The following is a 22,013-nucleotide window of genomic DNA, read 5'->3' as shown; positions in this document are numbered from 1 at the left end:
TTTTAGAATTTTGTTTTACAAATGTTTATTTCCCACCTGTCATGATGGGTAACGCTTAAGGCTGCTAGCATTATTTATTTATTTATTTGATTTCTATACCGCCCTTCCATATGGTTCAGGTCAGTTTACATACAACATGTGGGATACATGGAACAAATTAATATATTCCATAAACCAATACAATAATCTAAATAACACAATTTAAGTGACCTTAAACAATATAACAGGAATGGAACAGCTAAGGCCCCTAGAAAAAGCTCTGGCCCTCATTGAGGACTGATGTGCACCTTTGGGGCCAGGGATCACTAGCCAGTTGGTGGTGGCAGAGCGTAATGCTCTTTTGGGGGTATAGGCATATATGAATGAAACTCAACCCGTTACTATAAATCAGCAGGGAAAGCACAAACCCTGAAAACCCCACTCTTCTCGTCTGCCTCTCGTTCAAGACCTGAGCAGAAGTGCCCTGCAGAAATGCTCTCTACGCTCAGCTTCAGAAGCTGCATTTGTGCCTCGGAGGGCGGGGGGGGGGGGGGAAGTCCCATCAGTCACTGCTGACTTGTAGGAGCCATGGAGGGGTTGTGAGGAGAGGAAGGGAAGGTGATAATAAGCCGCTTTGAAACATACAAGGCCTGCTGGGTGACCTTGGGCCAGCCACAGTTCTCTCAGAGCTTAGCCCCACCTATCTCACAAGGAGCGTGTTGTGGGGAAAATACAAGAAAGGCAATTGTAAGCTGCTTTGAGACACATGAGGCCTGCTGGGTGACCTTGAGGCCCAGTTCTTTCAGCCTCGCCTCCCTCACAGGGTATCTATTGTAGGGAGAGGAAGGAAGGATAATTGAAGCTGCTTTGAGACTCTTCCAGGTAGTGAAAAGCAGGGTAAAGAACCCTAGCTTTTTTTTTTTTTTCCAAATCTCATTAAGCCCACTGGTAATAAGATGGCCCATTGGTGTATTTTTCTTAATGTTGGGTGAAAAACCCTCCTTAATGGTTGCAAATCTGGGCTGCGTTCACTTGGCCACCATTCTCCATGTTGATTTCATTGCTGCAGCCAATGCAGAGAAAGTCCCCTCTGTGATAGTATGGGGGACAGGGTGGTTGCAGGGACTGATAGAAGGAAAGTGGTTCTGATGTGGGCAGAGCTTTCAGATGGGTGAGCCTTCCCCTTCTGAGGGCCTGCAAATGTACTTCTTACTTGGCTAAAGTTTTATTTACTGCCTGCATTTCTTTATGCTGGCACAGAGCTGGCTGAAGTGGGTTTGAACCAATCCCGTCATGTTTTTCCTAGAACAATTATTGGGCAGATTCTCAGTATCTTGTAGTGACACTACCCAGTCCTGGGCTGGGAGGCTTACAGGCTAAGATGAGTGATCCTTCCTAACCGTAGCCTTGCTTTATTAACCGCATTGACCAAAAGCACCACCAGAACTGTTTTGGAGTAAAAATCTGCTTGGCTTCAGTGTAAATGACTGTTGTGCTTCCAATCAGTAATTTGGAAGCAGAGGCCCCTTTTCTTCCTGAGTCTGCCCAAAGCCACCCGTTTCTAATTTCTTAAGAGCCTGTAGCCACTCAAGTGACTGACAGGTCTGGCTTACGAAACCAGTCAAGTAGCCTGAGGGCTGTCTGGGGCAGCCGTGAGTTTGACAAGGGGGAGCGGAAGAGAAAGCCCCTGCCGTTGTTTGTTTCATTTGGAAGACTCCGAACAATTGTACAACCGCCTGCTTATCTTTTCCTGTACAGCTTGGCAGGGGGAGAGGCTTGTCCCCAATCTGGAATGGCTGCGATTGCGACTGTGGTTTATTTCTCTCCGGTCGCCCGCTGCTTGGCCGCGCTTTGGCACGGCTGCTGGGCACACCGGGAAAGACGCTCTTGGCCAGACAGATAGCTGCCTGCCTGCTGTGCCTTCCCTCCTAGCCTTGCTTGAAGGCAGTGAGGGCCGTGGCCTTGCATTCCCCCTCCTGCCTTTCATTCTCACACCCCCTGCGTGAGACACCACTCAACTGCCTGGGTCAAGTCAGGTCACCCGGGGGGCCTTCCTGCCAGAGACTGGATGTGAGATCCCGAGAACACCTTTTGTGGGCACCTGGCTTTCTCTTTCCTTTGACCACAATCCTTGTTAAAGGTAGTTGGGCATGCAGTGTGTGTAGGGGAGTCTTGGAGCAAGCCCACCCCAGTGCCTCCTTGAATATGTGGGACATACAACATTGCTCTTTGAATCCTGTCCTACGCTTTTAAAAAAGGTTAAACTCTTGCATCCGCTACCTGTCGCTTCTTGAAAAGAGGCTTACGGGAGTTTTGTGCGATAATCTGGATTCATTGTCTCTTGGGAAAGTTGACAACCTCTTGCTTTATGAAATGCTGCTGGCTCTCCTGTTAATCCCAAACCCTTTGGAGTCCATGCCGGGAATCTGCAATAAGCTGTTTTATAAGATCACTGGGGGGGGGGGGGGCAAAGGCCCCTCCTCCTATGAGCTGCAGCCTGCCCCATCGGCCTGTTAGGTGAGTTCTGCAGTACCATCACTGTCCTTCGGAGGGTGGCAATGCCATTTCGGTCCTATGGTTTGGGGGAAGGACCTGTGCAAAGTGGTGGGGGAGATGCTGCAGCCTCAATACTTCTCAAATTTGCCACCATTTACTAGAATATCTTCAAATGACTGTTTCGTATTCCCCAAGGCTTGTATTTCAGGAATGGGGGGGGTATGTCTTTCTGGTTTTATGCAATTTGCTGGGTTGCTAATTCCTAGGTGGGGCGTGAAAATGTTTTGGAATTACAATTGATTGCCAGGCTACAGGGATTAGCTCCCTTGGAAAAAAACGGCTGCTCTGAACGGTTAACTCTCTGGCATCATACCCCATGAAGATCCCTCCCCAAACCCTGGCCTCTCCACTCTCCTGTCACAGTATCCATGAATCAACTAACTTGCAGTTGGCAATCAAATCCCAGGTCTTCTTTACAGAGAGAGAACTGGTTTTTGTACCTCACTTTTTACTACTCAAAGGAGTCTCAAAGTGGCTTACAATCCTCTTCCCTTCCTCCCCCTGCAACAGAAACCTTGTGAGGTAGGTGGAGTTGAGAAAGCTCTGAGAGAACTGAGAAAGGCCCAAGGTCAGCCAGCTGGTTGCATGTAGAGGAGGAGGCAGGGGATCAAACCCAGTTCTCCAGAGAAGTGGCCACTGCTCTTAACCACTACACCACGCTGCTTACACCAGCAGCTTATAATTGCCTTCCCTTCCCCTCCCCACAACAAACATCCATTGCAGGAGGTGAGACTGAGAGACCCCTGAGAGAACTGTGACTGGCCCAAGGTCACCCAGCTGGCTGCATGTGGAGGTGGAGTGGGGAATCAAGCCCAGCTCTCCAGACCAGAGGCTGCCGCTCTTTAACCACACCAAGCTGGTTCTTTTTACCCTTCTGATGCGATATGCCCTCTCTGATCCAGCTGGCTGGAAAGAGCAAGCAATTCCAGCAGTGGGGCAGGACTGGCAGATGTTCTGGGGGTGCCAATGAAGTGCTCCTGCCAATAAAGGATCCCCTTGTGATGTTTGGGGGAGTCACTGTGTCAGGAAGTTGATTATTCCTTAGACTTTGGCAGGAGGCTGGCAGCAGGCGAAGTTTCGTTCAAGTTTCCTCTGGCGCCCAGAGGAGGGGAAATGGCTGGCTGATTCCTCTGGTGGTTTTGTGTGGGAGAGGGAGGAAGCCCTGGCAGGATAAAGATCCGCCAAGTCAGGCTCAGCTGACCATTTCTGTTGGGAACTTGATAACAAGACCTTAGCCTCCCCTCCCGCCCATTTCTACCATTTAAAAAAATCTAAAACCCATGGAAGTGATGAATAAGAGGGGGGGAGCAATGTGCCTGTTCTTTTTGCTATTCTCCAAAAAATGGTAAAGCAGTCTTCCTTTACCTGCAGCAGGTAGAGCTCACCTGCCCCCGCCCTGTCACTTGCCAGCCTGCAAATGCAATGCAATGGGCAGTCTCCCTCCCCCCTTCTCCTCCTCACATTTATAGCTGCACATGAAGGAACTCTGATTTCCGAGACTCTCGCTTTCTCCCCCTTCTCCGCCCCCTCGCTCTGCCTGTCCGGCTTTCTTAGCGGGCTCTTTCGCCCTGCTCTCTTTGACAGTTGAGAGCCGGAGCGTTTACATTGTCGTCTCCCTGCACACACCTCTCAGAGGAAAGTTGGAGCTGTCATCCTGGCAGAGCAGAAAGTTTATTTGACTTTTATAAAAAAAAAAAAAAAGGTGGGGGGGGAGAAAGTGACGTAAAAATTCTTAAAGAGCTCTTTGGCAGCAGATTTATCGGGGAATCAGACCATGTGAGGAGGGTGTACAAAAGGCCTCCCCATCATGCCGAATGGTCCAGAGTCTCAGAAGCAAATGTAGGACCTGCGCGAGCCAGCCGGAGGAGTCCAGGTGCAGTGAAGTGGTGTCAAACCCACCCACCCCCGGAGGAGCAGGTACTGGGTGTATGAGTGTGCATGTCTGCGGGGCAGTGATTGAAACATGTTATTTCTGCATGATGAGATGGAAATAGCAGAGGGGTCTCTTCACACTTGCTCTTCTCCCACGTGCAGCCTTGGTTATAAAATCCAGGAGGGCAGCAATCCTACACACGAAATCTGAACGGTCACTTTTTAAAAGTTTGCTTCGATTTACAGCCCTTATGCGCTGGGCAGAAAGAATCCGGTGCATCACCTGCAGCCCCAAGAGGAGAACAGAAAACATGCCTTGAATTGTCGGGAGACAGTTTAGTGTCTCCTTGCCTCTGTTTCTCTGTCCGTACTTGCTCGTGGTCTCAGCCAGGCGCAGATCACGCAGTGATTAGGGGCAAAACGTGTTTCAACAATTTGCTGTGAAAAGTTCTTTCTGTCCTACTTAGCTGTGCTGTGCATTTAAATGTTGTTTTCAGTGTAAACCGTATGGTGGTTAAAAAAAAGGTGAGCAGAAGCAGAATGTCACAAAGCTAGTTATCTTTTTGGATTTGGGATACGGAGGAAAATCGAGCTAGCCAGTAACACTCATTTTCTTGAGGAACTTTTATGCAATCGTTTGTTTTCAGAATGGTTCTTACCTAAGTAGGTGTCAGAGAATTTTATCCCCAGGCGCCCTGAAGGGGCTCCCATTCCTTAGACTCGGCTTATAAGTTCTAGCTGCAAAGGACAGAGCGATGCTCACTGGATTAGATGTGTACGTTGTTGCAGACACTCAGGTTAGTGAATTGTTGTTACAGACTCACTGCTAGTTGTGCTTATGCTGAGAAAGAAACCAACCTGGCTTCTGGCTTCCACCAGCATGAGGGAGGAAAATTAGAGGAGAAAGTCTGGCTTTACTTCATTTACGAAGTGCCGTAGTGGTAGTGGTAGTGGTAGTAGTTGTAGTAGTAGTAGTAGTAGTAGTAATAATAATAATAATAATAATAATAATAATAATAATAATAATAATAATAATAATAATAATCTCTATTCTTGTGTCCTGCCCTTCCTGGTAGCTCAGGGCTGCTGACAACATAAGTTAAAACAATCAGTTGTTTGAAGCACAGTAAATTCATCAAAACCTTATTAAGCATTAAGGTACCAAGAGAAAAACTCTGACATAGTTTGCCCCCTGAAGTTCTGGAGGGAATGGCGATCCCTGTTGTAGTTACGGTGCAAATAATGTTCAAAAGGATCTCCTCCCTCTGCCCTGTCTTGGGTTTTAGGACTGGGTGGGTTCACTGTTTCCTAATATATTATTAGGGATGCCAGCCTCCAGGTGGGACCTGGGGATTCCCCAAAATTACAATGCACCTCCAGACTACAGGGATCAGATCCTCTGGAGAACATGAAGGCTTTGGAGGGTTGTCATCGTGCCACACTGAGGTTCCTGCCCGCCCTAGCCCATCCCCAAATCTTTAGTAATTTCTCAACCTGGATCTGCAAGCCTACCTCTCATTTCCCATTAGTGGACAGGGGGAACCTGATAACCCTACTCCTTAGTTGAGGCTGGTTTGCAATGGGCTCACTCAACAGGATTCTGTTATAGTCAGAGCTATCCCTAGGCTTTACATGGGAATCAGTTGGCAAGAGGGGATTTGAGCATTTCCCAGTCTTGCAGTTTTAAACTTTGGGAGGTTCATCTTGAAGTCTTGGAAAGGCAGAATTGGGGATGCACTGCCATGCCGAATGGTTTATTTTGCCTCAGCAAATGTTTCACGCTCTTTTTAATTTGAAGGAACTGGAGAGGTTGTCTGACAGTTGCTCTGTCAGCCAAAAAAGAGATGAGGCAGGAAACAGCTATGCCTTCGATTGACCCTCTCAGCAGCTGAAGGGGAGCTAGTCTTTTGTTGGAGGGCAGCAGATACTCCCCAAAGGAAGTCTTTTACTGACAGATTAAACTCCTGCTGTTTAAAACAAACAAATTTAGGACTGGATGCAATTAGGCAGGGACAGGAATATGGAAGTTCTGAAATATTACAGAACTCTGCTCAATTTCTGTGGGCTCTCACTGGCACGAACCTTCACAAATCTAACTTTCTAATCTATCTTCACCAAACTGTCTTTCTAAAACCGCATTTGTATATCTTCATGGTGTAAATCAGAGGATCGGCCTGCCCTCTTTAACTTGTTGGGGGGATAGTCATTTATTTCAGATAGCTTTGAAGAAAGATTACTGGTACTTCGTTTTGCAGAGAGGGCTAGTGATCTTTATTAAATCGATTCTCTAGGTTCAGGTAGAGGCAGTCTAGCTGAGTGAGATGCTGTGAGTCAGACAACAGAAGAAACATTTGCCTTCATGCTTCCTAGAAATATCTGGCTTATTGCTCTCGGAAAAATAGCTGGACTTGATGGTTCTTAGTCAGCCCCGGGTGGCGTGGTGGTTGACCTGTGAGGGATCTTCTCAGTTGGCAGATTCCAAGTGCAAATGACTGCTGGTGCTGATTGCGTGGTCCTCACGCAGGGTACCGGGGAACGACTGGAGTCTTTTTGGCTTACTTGTCCACCTATCTTCCCACTAGACATCCTGTGTTCTCTAGCTCAGTGCTGGTACCTTCTACACTTGTCAGTCTTGGGTTTTTTTGATATCTTTGTGGAAAGTCAGGCTATGCAATGGCCATCCAGGTTGTAATGGGGGGGGGGGGAGGTACACACGAAATTTGGGGCTGCTGTTCAGAGGTGGAGCCTCTGCTTGGCATGTGGAAGGTCCCAGGTTTAATTCTCGCCATCTCCAGTGGAAAGGATCAGGGAGGAGGATCAGCTAAGAGGCTGTGGCTCAGTGGAACAGTCTCTGTTTTTCATGGAGAAGGTCCCAGGTTCAATCCTCAACATCTCCAGTGGAAAGTATCAGGTAAGAAAGATAAGGAAGATGACTGTTTGAGACCCTGGGTAGCATCTGTCAGTCTGAATAGACAACATTGACCTTGTGGGAGTCTGTATAAGGCAGGTTCATGCTTTTCTGCACCTAGCCGGTTCTGGGTGACACAAATGAGGGTTCGGAGATCTAGCCTGTCCCAAGCTTGATCTATTATTTCCTGAAGGCTCAGTTGAAGGTGGCCCTCTACATCAACAAGGGCAGTGAATTGGTTAAGTGAGTCCATCTTGGGGAGATGGTGGATTCTGTGAGACTCTAAGAGTTGTTCGGGAATCTAGGGAGCTAAATTTTTACTTCTATGGAGAGCTTGGGGGGAGTCTAGCATGTCAGATTCTGCCAAATGATAGACTGGATCACTGTGCAGTGTCCTGCAGCCCCCTTGATGAGAATGCCACCCCCACCCTCCGGTTTATGAAGGAGCTCAGAGTATTAAAGAGGATTGGCCGATGCCTGGACAGTTGCCAGAGGGAAATTGTGGCTGAATCCGACAGAACATGCACCAAAGCTCATTGTAAAGTCCATGAAGTGGTGGAGACGGCAGCAAATAAATCTGTTTCTCTTCTACCGTTGCAGTGGCTGAATTGCATCCGGCTTGCTTGTTTCATAAGGCAATGAATGACTCCTCGGAGTGAGTGCTCAAATGTTGGTGATTTGGCATTCAACTGTCATGTTTCCATATGCTTTTTTTGGAGGGGATTGCTCCCATCCAAGCGGGCTTTGGATGCCGAGTTATCCAGTAAGCAGGCAGCAGAGTAGGCAGCAGCTTAACCTTGCTGCAGTTGCCCAGATCAGATCAGTGTGGATCCACTGACTGATGCTGGCATGTGCCCGGTATGCAAAGGCTGTCCCTGGTTTGGATCCATGTCCTTCTTGACTTCCAACGTCTTGCCAACAGGCATTGGGTACGTTAATGCAGAGGACTGTCTGAGGCTCTTTGGTGGACTCAGGAGGGTGGCCACTTATAGAAGAAGAGCAGGTTATTTATGCCCTTCTTTTCCACTACCCAAAGGAGTCCCCAAAACACCTTTCTCTCCCTTGCCCTACAACAGACACCCTGTGAGGTATGTGGGGCTGAGACAGCTCTGAGAGAATTGTGACTAGCCCAAGGTCATCCAGCTGGCTGCACGTGGAGGAGTGGAGAATCAAACCGAGTTCTCTAGACTAGAGGCTACTGCTCTTTAACCACTACACTATGCTGGCTCTCAAGAACAGCCATTTTTTGTACCACACTTTTCGCTAGCCAAAGGACTGACTAGCCCAAGGTTTCCTAGCTGGCTGCATGCAGAGGAATGTGGAATCAAACCCAGTTCTCAGAGTAAAGTCTGCCACTCTTTAAAATCTATACCACGCTTCCTCTCTTATAGACCTGTTTTTAAAAGTTCACAGTATGGGTTGTGGCTGAGTAACCTCAGGAAATTTTGGATGAACCATCTTTGGATGAAACATCTTTCTTTAACTTCACATCTACCCCAACTTTTCTCCCCAGCAGGAACCTACATGGGCTTTATGTCATTCTCTTCTTGTAGCAACGGTCCCATGCCAGCGTTAATGGCCGAGGGGGGATTTGAAACCAGGTCGCTCAAATCCTGTTCCAACACTCTAACCGCTTTACAGCTCTCTCACCACATCTGCCCTTGACCCTTTCGGGCAAGGATTTGAGGAAGATGGCTTTAGTGCAGCCAGTGGACAAGTTATGTCCTCAGATGAGTTAAAAGGAATGCACCTCTGTTGTTGCTATCAGATCTCTTAGCAACTTTTTGACACCCTTGTCCAGTTGGCAAATCCCAATAGCTATTGGCGCTGCATTCTGAAACAGCGGAAGTTTCCAGATCATCTTCAAAGGTAACCCCCTGTCCAGCACATTACGGTAATCCAGCCTTGAAGGTACAGATCCACTAGGTGCTTGTTTGCCTCCAGATCCAATTCAGGGTTTTGGTGTTTACCTTTAAAGTCTTCAGTGACTTGGAGAGGCAGCATGGTGTAGTGGTTAGAATGTCTGACTAGGGTCTGGGAGACCCAGGTTCGAATCCTCACTCTGCTGTGGAAGCCAGCTAGGCACTCTTGGTTTAATCTACTGTACAAAGTTATTGTGGGGATCAAACGGAGAAGAGCAGAATATCCTAGTCATGCTGGCTCCCTGTTGTGGGGTGGGGAGAAGCAATGCACATTCCCCACAATGAACAAATTAGCTTGGTTCTTGCCACAAGTACCAGTGACCAAGGCTTTTGAATCATGCAGCAATGCTTATTTGTCATGGCAAGGCCTTGAACTCATCAGGAACATGAGGGAGCATAAAAGCATGGGGGAGTCCGGAATTTCCACTGATAAGGCCGGAAGGAACGCAGCCCTCAATGGCAACAACACCCAGGTTGACTTGTGGAACGTGGGAGTTTGACATTCAGTCGGAAAACTTTTTTCTTTTTTTTTTGTTATTGCAATTTGAAGACAACATCTCTTGTCTCTGTATTGACTGGGAAGCCCTCACTGGCACCGGATATCTTTTGGAATACTGCACGCAGTTCTGGTCACTGTATCTCCAAAAGGATGTTGCAGGGTTGGGGGGAAAAAAGTACAGAAGAGGAGGGCAAACAAGATAATTAGCGGGTTTGACCACATTTCCTATGAGGAAAGGCTGAAGAGCCTGGGACTTCAGAAAAGTTAAAAGTAAGCAGGGAAATGACATTATGCATGGGGCACACAGAGTGGACAGGGAGAGCTTTTTCTTCCAAAATGCTAAAACTCAGTCTCTAATGGAACTAATGGACAGTAGGTTCAGGATGGACAAAGGGAAATACTTCTTTACACAGCAAGTAATTAAAATGAGGAATTTGCTGCCAGAGGATCTAGTGAGGGCCAAAATAATAGATGGTTTTCAAGGAAGAATAGACAGATTTATGGAGGATATATGCCTACCTGTGGCTGCTAGTCGTAGTGAGTAAAGGGAACATCCAATTTCAGAGGCAGTAAACCCCTGAGGTAACATCAGGGGCCTCTCTGCTTTGTATTTGGCCCTCAAGAGGAATTGGCTGGCAACTCTGTGACAGGATGCTGGACTAGATGGACTACTGATCTGATCTAGCAGGGCTCTTCTGATGTTCTTATCAGGGGAAGGCCTTGACTTCTCTGCCCTGTTGTTGGCCCTCCAGGGGAATTGTTTAGGGCCCTTGCGAGAGACGAGATTCTGGTCTACAGACCACTGGTCTGATCCAGCAGGGCTGATATTTTTATGAAGACCTCAGCCTCTAAGCCCTGTTGTTGGTCCTCCAGAAGTACTGGTTGGCCACTGTGTGAGGTAGGATGCTAGACTTGAGAGATCACTGGTCCGATCCAACAGAGTTGTTTTGTTGTTCTTTAAAAGTCCTAAACAGCTATTTGGCTTTTAACCCTGCAGCAATACAATATGGCCCTGGTAGGTTTCAAGTGCGGTGGATGAGATACATTTGCAAGGGGAGGATCTGCCTTCACGTGGCTAGCAAGAGCCAAGCAGGGTCAAGCAGAGTCACCAAGTGTAGAATAGGTGAGGGTCTGTAGAAATGTGGCTAGAGCAGAGGGAGGAGGAAGGAGGGACAATCCCTGAGTTGGAGGCCTAGAAGAAGGCAGGCTGTGAATAGGACAGGGCTGGGACACAGTGACTAGCAGTGGGTTGCCCTTCTGACACTTTGGCCCTGCTAGTACCCATGAGTCTAGAATGCCTCTAGCTGGGCAGCAGAAAAGCAGAATAGTTTTGCACTCTCACAAAAAGAAAGCTGTGCCATCCACCTTCTCCACATGAGTCCTCTGCTGCGCCTGGAGGCCCGCCGTGACTATGGATTCACAAAGGTGAACATTTGGGAAATGAAGAGCTTGGATAGAGTTGGTGGATCAGGAACCAAAACTTCTGCCTGGAGCATTGAGTTGTGTCTTTGTCACTGAGGATGGGGCACTCCCTTCTTTCTCTGCTGGCCTGGTTGTCCACCTTCCATGGGTCATCACTCTACTCTTCAGGCGGCAGCTGGGAGTGTATGTTGTTGTGCAAACTTTACATTCTTAGTAAAGTTGCCCTCCATTTAGCAGTGAGGGCTTCCCAGGTGCAGAGTGCAATGCGCAGATGTGTAAAAATGCATACAAAAAAAGAGGTGTAGTAGAAGTTGACCGGCACATCTTGTGAGCAGGGTTGCCAGATCCAGGTTGGGAAATACCTGGAGATTTGGGGGGGGAGCCTGTGGTAGGGTGAGTTCACCATCCAAAGAGGCCATTTTCTCCAGGTGAACAACATTAGGAGAACCTGCATCTGGTCTCTGCTAGATGTATCCTGCAAGAGGTTTAATTTGATCGTTGGGGTCAGGCGTCATTGATTTTCTCTTGGACTGTGTAAGTAGTAAGTTAGGGGCTTCTGAGCATATACAGAGCTTAACTTGGATTGTGGAGTCAAACCACACCCAGCTAGCATGCATCTGCATTGCAGTACCAAGGGGGATGCAATTTCAATAACAGCTTGCCAAGTTGGGAAACTCCTGGAGATTTGCGGGTGGGAGGCAGCCTGGGGAGGGAAGGAACCTCAGTAGGGCATAATGCCCTAGGCCTAGAATCAGCCCTCCAAAGCAGCCATTTCCCCCCAGGGGTCTCTACCTGGCTATCGGCTGCAATGCCAAAGGATATCCAGGCTGCACCTGGGAGCTGGCAACCCTTTACGAGTCTAACCCTCCAACAAATGGTCTTTTGGGCCTAAGGATCCATCCTGGCCTCACAACTTTGGAGATGTTCTCTTTGGCGTCCTCTGCCCTGAGCACTCTCGGGTCTCAACACTCCAGATGTCGACTTGGCCCCTTTTGAAGGTTAAGCTGCACTTGTAAAGTGCAGTCCGCCTAGCCAGAAACGCTGTCCAGGTTGTATGGTTTTTATTAGCGCCGGTGGCTCTTCCAGCAGTTGAGAAACAGCCAACCCGTGTTTGCGTAAGACTGACCTTTGCAATAGCTCAGAACAAAAATAGATAGTAATAAACTGTTATCCTTGATGCAGTTGGCTGAAACAGCTGCAGAAAGTTTACTGCAAGGTGAGCAAGGGATAGTGGAAGGAAGCCTGGCCCATGGGAATTTATCCCCCAAGGGGATTGCACCCACAAGGCTTGCTGCTCAACGGGGAGCAGCTTATGGGAATGACAACCCCCTATCCAGAGGCAAGGGCCAGCCAGGCACAAAGTGGATCCACCCCAAACCTGACAAGCCGCTGCCTTTGGGCTGTGTGCTTTCTGCTACTTGGTAAAACAATGCAGTTTGCAGAGGGACATCTAGCAGTCACCCTGATGGGGTCTCTACTATTTCCAGAGCATGGAGGGTAGAAGGTGACGTTCAATATTCTTTCCTTGAATTCTTGATATCTGAAGCCGATCGAGATGTTTGATCCAAGCAGCTAAAATCCCAGGGCTTTTTTCTCTTTTCAGGCTGCCTTCTTCTTTGTATTTGCAACTTGAATGCCTTATTCCGCTTTGAGGGCAAAGTTCTAAGTTTGCAAAATGATACTTCTGTTTAGAGCACACATCTATTCTTTAAAGCCATTGGCAGCTCCCATAAACCACAGCCGGGATTCGCTCTGACACGGAATATCATGGCTGTGTACCCTGAAATCTTGTCTTGACTTGGGTGAAGAAAAGTATTAACTTGTTAATTGGAAATACAAACAGGAAAATACTGAATTGTAGGAGGAATCTGTTGGAGGAATGGAATGTTGAACTATTTGAATGTCAGTTACAATGGAAACTAGGAAGGGTGGAGACACTGGCCTCCTCAAGCCCTTGATATCCTGGCACAGGAAATATGAGGTATGGGACCCTCCCAATATCCCCCTTGTAATTCCTCACAGGCCTCCAACTTATTATGACTGTACTGTATCTAATAATAAAGAAGGTGTTTTGTGCTTGTAGTAAAAGCAGCAAAAACACTAAAACTGTTGGGGGGAAAAATAGGTTTTTGCATATATTTGTTTTGCTCAAGTATTTATATGCCACTAGGGATCACAACCAAGCTGGTGACTCTGGGCTAGTCACAGTCCTGTTAGAGCTGTTCTTGCAGAGCAGTTCTGTAAGAGCTTTCTCATCCCCACCTACTTTACTGGGTGTCTGTTGTGGGGCAAGGAAGGGAAGATGATTGTTAGTTGCTTTGAGACTCTTCAGGTAATGAAAAGTGGGGTATAAAAACTAACTCTTCTTCTCTTCATAGCAAGCACTAGGTCACATCATGTCCCACTCACCTATTTTATAAATGCCCTGTGAGGTAGGCTAGGGTAATGAGGGAGAATGATTGCCCCAAGGTCTTAATGGATATGCAAAAAAATGGGGGTGGGGAACGCAAAAACAATAGTGTAGTGAGAACCAAACATACTTCAGGAGGTATGAAATGATGAGAGCAGCTGAGAATCAGTTGTGGGTACAGAAGAGAAAGGGGAGGAAACAGGACTGCTGAAACCCTTTACTTGAAAGGAAGACGGTCCTCTCCAAATGTTATTCACAAAAAAAAATATTATTGGACATGAATTTAAGATGGTCCTCCCTTTTGATGACACACTTGATGACAGGAGTATTCTGGAAGAGGATCTGTGTGGCTTTGGAATAGGCGGGTTAGTGAAACAGGATCATCCACTAGGGTTGCCAAATCTGGGTTGGGAAATACCTGGAGATTTTTGGGGGTGGAGTGGGATTTGGGGAATATTATGGGATATTATGCTATGGGATCTACCCTCCAAAGCAGCCATTTTCTCCAGAGGAACTGATCTCTGTTGCTGGGATATGAGCTGTAAAACTGTGGGATCTCCCGGTCCTGCTTGAAAACTGGCATCCCTATGACACCCATAAAGAAAGGGTGTCGAAATGGCTATTGAATGTGACAGTTGGTGTGAAAAGTGCCACAAAGTGAATCGTGGCTTTCTGGGAAATAAAGACAGAATGGAGAAAATGCAGCTGCGAAATTATATATATCCGTGAGGAAGAATTAAACAAACAAAAAAAAATCAAGAGTAGGGGGAAAAGGGGAGCATTAAATTTATATCCCGCCACCAACGGCAAGCCATCTCGTGGTGGGTCACATCATTAAAAACCCACATAAAAACATAAAACACAATGTAGGAACTTCGGAGAAACAGAAGTGAGTGCAGAAACAGAAAGGGGGAAAAGAAACAGATACTTCAAATTGCAGACAATTTCCAAGGATAAATTCACCAAGATAGTAAGAACGGTTTCCTAAAAGCATATTCACATACTTTCCCTACAAAAGGGAGCAACATTCAGATTTATCGATATACGGTTCCAAGACAGGTACAAAAACACTTTAAAACCCAGAACACCACTATAATTATTACTTAATACTGCCAACCAGTACGTAGCCGTAAAAATAGAGAATTCAAAATAATATTAAACAGAAATAGTTTAAAAGGAAAATTAAATTACCAAAATTCATAACACGTTTCCAGTGCTAACACACGTTTGACGTTACGTCAGGTGAAGCAGCAGAACAAATTTAGGGTCCAGCAGCACCTCTAAGACCAACAGCTCTCGTGTGCACGCACACTTCTTCAGTTACAAGCCTGTGTGCACACGAAAGCTCATACCTTGAACAAATTTTGTTGGTCTTAAGGGTGCCGCTGTGAGTTACATCAGTGTTTCCCCCTGAGAGGACCATTTTGATTTTTCCTTCCTCTGATGCTCTAGGACAGGGGTAGTCAACCTGTGGTCCTCCAGATGTCCATGGACTACAATTCCCATAAGCCCCTGCCAGCAAATGTCTATGGACTACAATTCCCATTTGCTGGCAGGGGTTCATGGGAATTGTAGTCCATGGACATCTGGAGGACCACAGGTTGACTCCCCCTGCTCTAGGAGACCGAAGCAAAAGGGGAGCAATAATCTTTTTGCGGTGTACCGCATAGAGCGGGCACGTAAAGAAAACACATCCAAAGATCTCTAATGCCCTTGACCTACATACCCACATTCTCTCAGCCTTTGGAATCTTTTTGTATTGCTCCTCTCACATTGCTGATGATAGGGCAGAACACCTTGCAAGGTAGCAACGTACAAAGTGGGGTGGGTGGGAGACACACCAGTATTCAGGAGCAAATAATATTTGCTTAATTAATTCATTTATACCCCGCCTCCCTCCCCAGTGGGAACCCAAAGCAGCCAAAATCATTCTCCTTTCCTCCATTCTCTCCTTGCAACTACTGCTAATCTCAGGTTCTGTTTGCAATGGCAGTGCTCACAGGCCAGGCACAGGTGAGAGGCCTTCTCCACCATGATCTTCAGCAGGTTTGGGTGCCATTTAGAATAGTGCCTAGTTGCCATTGACAACTCTCTCTCCTCTCCAAATGTGCCATGTAGAGGATGGAGCAAAGTTGTTTTCTCTTGCCCCGGAGGGACGGACCAGAACCAATGGGATGAAATTAATTCAAAAGAAATTCCGTCTCAACATCCATAAGAAGTTCCTGACAGTCAGAGCGGTTTCTCAGTGGAATAGCCTTCCTTGTGAGGTGGTGGGTTCTCCATCTTTGGAGATTTTTAAGCAGAGGCTGGATAGCCATCTGACAGAGAGGCTGATTCTGTGAAGGCTTAAGGGGTTGGCAGGTTACCGTGGATGAGCAATAGGGTTGTGAGTGTCCTGCACAGTGCAGGGGGTTGGACTAGATGACCCAAGAAGTCCCTTCCAACTCTATTGTTCTGTGATTCTATGATTCTATGACATCCCAGCAAGTGACCGCCTCCAGGCCTTGCAGCAGCAGGCGCCGTAAGTTAGTTTGATTGCAGAATGGGTTACTTATGAAGGATGAGGCCGGCAGAAGATCTGACTCAGTGGGTGTGCTCTGCAGTCTCAAGGGCTGCCAGCAACAGTCTATTCCAAAAGCCGATGTTGGAGACCGCAGAAAGTTCCACCAACACACCGCCTGTTCTCGGTGGGTAATTTCGATGGCGCTTTCTCACGTCCTACTCGGAGGTGTAAAGTCCACCTGGATCGCCTCTCCGTGGTTGCACTGGGCATTGATTTTTTTCCTGCCAGCCAAGCTGTGAGCACAGGGGCCGGTTCAAAGACCTCAGGAAGAGTGTCTTGTTGGTTACTTCTCAAGGCTGTCTGCTGTGGGATTCCGGAGACGCCCGTCTATGCTGTTCTGCCAGGTAAAACTGAAAGTAGCTTACCCGCTGATCCCTGGTGGTGATTCTCTCGGGGTCTTTGGAGATGTTTTTGGTCGAGTTGATAATTAACAGATGTGTGACAAGGGTGTGTGCCGTGGGACATTACGCCATCCCATTCTCTGCATGGGGGTAGTCGCATGGGCGTGCTTATTCTGAAATAAAAGGATCTGCCCAAGAAGGAACCTCAGGATCCCGCTGACATTTCCAGCAACCCTCTGCTTGGGATCTGCCCCTTGCAGCTGAGAGCCCGGGAGTTAGAATCCCTGAGATCTGGGATCTCTAATGTGCCTAGCTGATATGGCTGTCGTGGCTCTCAGAGAGGGATCCTTTCTCTCATCACCTGCTCTCCAATCTGATTGTTTGTGACAGTGATCAATGGAATAAAGAAGTGTCCACATGTGTACTCTTCAGGGAGGGAATCTGCTAATTGTTTGGACAGCAGAGGCTTGCTTTTTTGGACTATAAAACGATTGTTTGTCCCCACATGCATGCAATGGGAGCCAGTGTGGTGTAGTGCTTAAGAGTGGTGGCCTCTAAACTGGAGAACTGGGTTTGATTCCCTGCTCCTCCATGTGCCAGCTGGGTGATCTAGTCATAGTCCTGATAGTGCCGTTCTGTCAGATCTCTCTCAGTCCCACCTACCTCTGTTGTGGGGAACGGAAAGGAAGGCGATTGTAAGCCACTTTAAGACTCATTTGGGTAGTGAAAAGCAGGGTATAAAAATGTCTTCTTCTCTGTGAGGTATGCTGGACTGGGAGTGAGCATCTGAATGCCATGAATTTCTTGGCTTAGGGGAAATTTGAAGCCAGATTTCACTAGCCACAGTTCCACGCTCTAACCACAGCCTTTGGCAAGATTCTTCACTGAAAGGGCTAATTGGGTACAAGTGCAAGCCCCTTACAACTCACAATAGCCTCCTGAAGCTTTCCAGATACAAGTTTATCTGCTGGACTTGGAATTTTATTTCTTAAGAAGATAAATGTCTATGCTGCTCTTCTCCCTAATGTGGACTCAATGTCACACATCATCTATTCCACAGGCCCGTAAAACAGTCCTGCCAGGCCTATAGTCGAGGCCTAGAAATAACACTGAGATGCTGGCCTCCCTGCATGAAAGTCCTCCCCAAACAGTTTCTCTCATATGGTCCCTCAGAATTCTGTGAACATCTAACTCCCATAAAGAGGAGGCAGCCTGAAGGTTGAATAGATGGGATTGGTTTACATTTTTATAGTTTTAAATCTATTTAATAATGGTTATATATTATAATTTCTGTAAGCCACCCTGAGCCTCTAGGGAACAACAGGGTATAAATGTAAAAATAAATGAATCATTTTCCTCTCCCCTATTTCATCCATCCAATAACTGCCTGATGAGGAGGGTTAGGCAGAGATAGAAGCCTAAGGTTACTCTGCATCTTTCCATGGTAGAGTGGAGACCTGAACCTGGATCTCCCAGAACCTAGACCAGGCTTTCTCAACCAGGGTTTTGTAAAGCCCTGGGGTTTCTTGATAGCCTTGGAAGTGTTTCCTGAATGGGTGGGAGTTAATTAACTTTTAATATATTTTTAAATATTTGTTAAACCACGTATTGAGTGATATGACCATGTATGGTCATGTCAATCCCCCCCCCAAAAAAAATGGCCAATAATGGGCCTTGAAGGGGTGGGAAGGGGAGGGTCCCCAGGTGGGCATGTATACATCTATGTTTCACAACCATATTCTACACGATTGCATCACTTCTGGGGTTTCTCGAAGCCTGAAGAATGTTTCAGAGGTTCCTCAACGGTAAAGTTAAGAAAGTTAAGAAAAAAGTTAAGAAAGGCTGATGTAGACAGACTTTCATTCTAGTTGATTAAAGCATTTTCCAAACAACTTACAAAGCCCTCTGCAGTCTTGATATAGTCCATTTAATGTATTGAAAGAGCTAGTGGGCATGCTCCCTGACTGCAAGGAGAAGAAGGCTCAAGAACAGCTGAAGAGGAAAAGCATTTCAGTAATATCTGAGTGACTTAAGAATGTCCTGGTGGGGGTGATGTGAAAAGTCCTGCTAACAGTAACCAGCCAGATACGCCTCCCTAGCTGAAGGCATATTTTTGGTGAATGCAGATATTCCATGTGAATTAGATGGAAAACAGAAGTGATGTGGTGAGTGGGAGTCTCCCACCTCAGGTTAGGTTTACCAATTGTGGGCTGGGAAATACAAGGAGATTTGGGGAGGTGGAAGGTCCTCGGTGGGGTACAATGCCTTAGTGCCCACTCCCCAAACCTAACATTTCCTCAGACAAACTGATCTCTGTTATCTGGGGACCATTTATAATTCCAGAATATCTCCAGCCCCCATTTCCTGGTTCAGGCACCAAAATATTCTCATAATTGTTTTTAATTTTCTTCTTCAGTTTTAAGCTGCACATTTTCTCAAGAACCCAGTGGTCATAAAGCCTGAAGCCACGCAACTGGTGCTGCGAAGCTCCCAAGAGATCTATCGGCAAACTTTGGTCCTAGCACTGGTCACTCGCCAATGGACAGAAGCCTCACCGTTTAACCAGTGGCATGGAGAAGACAGCCCCCAACAACGAGAACCAGCCCCTCACATCGAAAAAAGGAGACTGTAAAGAAGGAGATGATTGTGCGGAGAATGGACATCTCCTCAAGAGCACCAAACCCACCCTGTGTCTGGCAGAGGGCACTCACAAAGCACAGGCCAACCAGGGGGACAAAGGGGCAACAAGCCAGATCTCCAACGGGTATTCGTCGGCTCAGAGCCCAAGCCCAGGAGATGGGATGGAGGCCTCGGTTGGTGTTCCATGCGCAGTCACAATGACCACCACCACCGCCTCCCCCACCTGCAGGGTGGAAGTTCGGCAACACCCGAGGGAGCTGTATGAGAGAGAGACCTGGAGCAAGAAAATGGACTTTCTCCTCTCTGTTATTGGCTATGCAGTAGATCTGGGCAATGTATGGCGATTCCCTTACATTTGCTATCAAAACGGAGGAGGTGAGTCCCTGCCTGTCTAGTGTTGCCAACTCTGGGTTGGGAAATACCTGAAGATTTTGGACATGAAGCCTGGGGACAGCAGGGTGATGGGATAGATGGGTCCACAATGGGGTACAATGCCATGAAGTCTACCCTCTAAAGCAGGGGTAGTCAAACTGCAGCCCTCCAGATGTCCATGGACTACTACAATTCCCACGAGCCCCTGCCAGCGAATGCTGGCTGGGGCTCATGGGAATAGTAGTCCATGGACATCCGGAGGGCCGCAGTTTGACTACCCCTGACCTAAAGCAGCTATTTTCTCCAGGGAATTGATCTTGGTTGTTGGGAGGATCACTTGTAATTCTGGAAGATCTCCAGGCTCGACCTGAAAGTTGGCAAGCCTGCAGCTGTCCCTATGAGGGAATGGCATCTGGGCATGCTTGAATCTGTTCTCTCTACTGAAAACCATGACTCCAAGCAGAAAAGCAGAAGAAAAGCAGAAATGATGTTGGACCACTAGAGAATTTTGTTTGCTAATGTATATATACATCCACACTTTTTTTTTTTAATTTCACTTATATACCGCCAATCACAGCACAGTTGGCTTGAGGCAGTTCATATAATCATAATCTGTTCTACATAATATTTTTCTGATAAGGCCTTGGAGGAGGAGCATGTCTCATGGCTTAAGTGTCACTCAGTGCTTAACACCCACTCAGGGTGGCTATCCTGCCCCTGAGTGCCTCCTCCACCTGTCCAGCAGCCAACCAACCTTCCGTCCCCCACCGCTGACCACCCCCGCCTCCTTCCACTTCCCTCCAAGGCTCTGAGGCTGCAGATCCCTGCCATGTGAGAGCTGCCCCTGCCAGTGAGCTCCCTAACAGCTCACCAGGTCCTGAAGGGAGGGAGAGGCCATCTGCAGTCCCTATTGTTTAAGGCTGTAAGGATAGGTCTTCTCGTCTTGTTTTAAATTAAACCCGCCAGAACTAAGATGGAAGCTTGTTGCTTTCTTGACAAGCATTTTGCAAAGCTATATTTCACATGGCTTTGGCTGGTGGGAGCAGGGGCTTTATTTATTTATTATGCCACCCTCCCTAGCATCTCAGGGCGGTATACATCATCATCATCATCAATAATAAAACATGAATGTTAATAAAAACTCCTAAAACATTAAGCAGATCATAATATTAAGAGCTTCTCAGTGCAATGATGTAATTTCTTTTGAATGTAAAATGTCAGTAGTAATTCTCTGTAGTATGGAGTAGTTCCAGGTATAGCTGCCAACCTCCAGGGGGCACCTGACAAACTCCAGCTATAGCATATTACAACTGATCTCTGGGCCAACAAGACCAGTTTCCTTGGAGAAAATAGGCTGCTAAAGAGGGCAGACTCCAGGGCCTTGTTTCCCAACCATATTCGGCATGATTGCACCACTTCTGGGCTTTCTCGAAACCTGAAGAATGTTTCAGGGGTTTCTCAATGGTAAAAAAAGTTGGAAAAGGCTGCTCTATGGAATTATATACTGCCAAGAGGCCTTCCCTCCCCAACTCTCCAGGCGTTTCCCAACCCAGAACTACAACTTTATCTCCAAGCCATGTTGTCTGCCGTCCCCTGTCCCCCAATTTCTCTGCCTTCTCTCTGTGCTGGGTCTAACAGGATTCCTCTAATTGCAGGGGCTTTCCTCATCCCTTATACCATCATGGCGCTCTTTGGAGGGATCCCTCTCTTTTACATGGAACTGGCCCTGGGGCAGTATCACCGCAATGGATGCATCTCAGTGTGGAGAAAAATCTGCCCCATTTTTAAAGGTAATCATAAGGAGAGGTGGGGGGGATCCCCAGTGCACCCTATAAGGCGGAGGACAGGAGTACTCTGGTCTCCATGCTGGCGTCTGCCCTTATGCGGTGTTTTTCCATTTCTCCCCAGGAATTGGCTATGCCATCTGCATCATCGCTTTCTACATTGCTTCCTACTACAACACCATCATGGCTTGGGCCTTGTACTACCTCATTTCCTCCTTCACGGAGGAGCTGCCCTGGACCAGCTGCAACAACCCCTGGAACACTAAGAGCTGCACCAACTACTTATCCAATAAGACCTTTGCCTGGACCTCGAATTCCACCTCTCCCGCGGAAGAATTTTACACGTAAGTGCATGTAAGTGGAAGCTGCCATGCCAGGAAAGGTGGGGATGGGGAAGGAGGCCTTGTGGGGGGGGGCAGGGATTCCAGTCCCCACATGGGACCTGGGGAACTCCCCTGGTTTTACAGCTCATCTCCAAAAGACGGAGATCAATTCCCCTGGAGAAAAGGGCTGCTTTGGAGGGTGGACTCCAAAGAATTAAACTCCACTGAGGTCTCTCACTGCCCTAAATCCCTTCTACTCCTGGCTCTGCCCTCAAAGTCTATTTCCCAAAGGTATTTCCCAACACAGAACTGGCAACCCTATGGGAAGTGGGGCTGGTAAGCCTCTGGGACCTTGTAGGCAGTCCAGCAGAGCCCTGTGGGAACATGGGTTGGGAGGCCAGGATTCCACTTCCACCCCAAAA

General features: G+C 47.4%; 1 protein-coding gene across 4 annotated transcripts in view; it reads left to right on the top strand.

The window, feature by feature from the left end:
• The first annotated feature begins 3,783 nt into the window (after nt 1-3,783).
• Nucleotides 3,784-22,013, top strand: part of SLC6A4 (solute carrier family 6 member 4) — a 34,318-nt gene continuing 16,088 nt past the window's right edge. The window contains exons 1-4 of one of the 4 annotated variants that reach the window (XM_077311297.1): nt 3,784-4,452; nt 18,889-19,487; nt 21,140-21,274; nt 21,393-21,612. In XM_077311297.1, coding sequence (XP_077167412.1) covers nt 19,043-19,487; nt 21,140-21,274; nt 21,393-21,612 — 800 coding nt within the window. In that variant the 5' untranslated portion in view covers nt 3,784-4,452; nt 18,889-19,042. Of the gene's footprint in view, nt 4,453-7,196; nt 7,319-16,000; nt 16,476-18,888; nt 19,488-21,139; nt 21,275-21,392; nt 21,623-22,013 lie in introns of those variants that run through there. The other 3 variants (XM_077311299.1, XM_077311298.1, XM_077311300.1) reach the window with 3 other exon arrangements.

The sequence above is a fragment of the Paroedura picta genome, chromosome 15 (assembly GCF_049243985.1).
Source record: "Paroedura picta isolate Pp20150507F chromosome 15, Ppicta_v3.0, whole genome shotgun sequence".
Classification (NCBI taxonomy): domain Eukaryota; kingdom Metazoa; phylum Chordata; class Lepidosauria; order Squamata; family Gekkonidae; genus Paroedura; species Paroedura picta.
The sequence above is the reverse complement of the archived record's forward strand: the minus strand, read 5'-3'. Positions and strand labels throughout refer to the sequence as shown.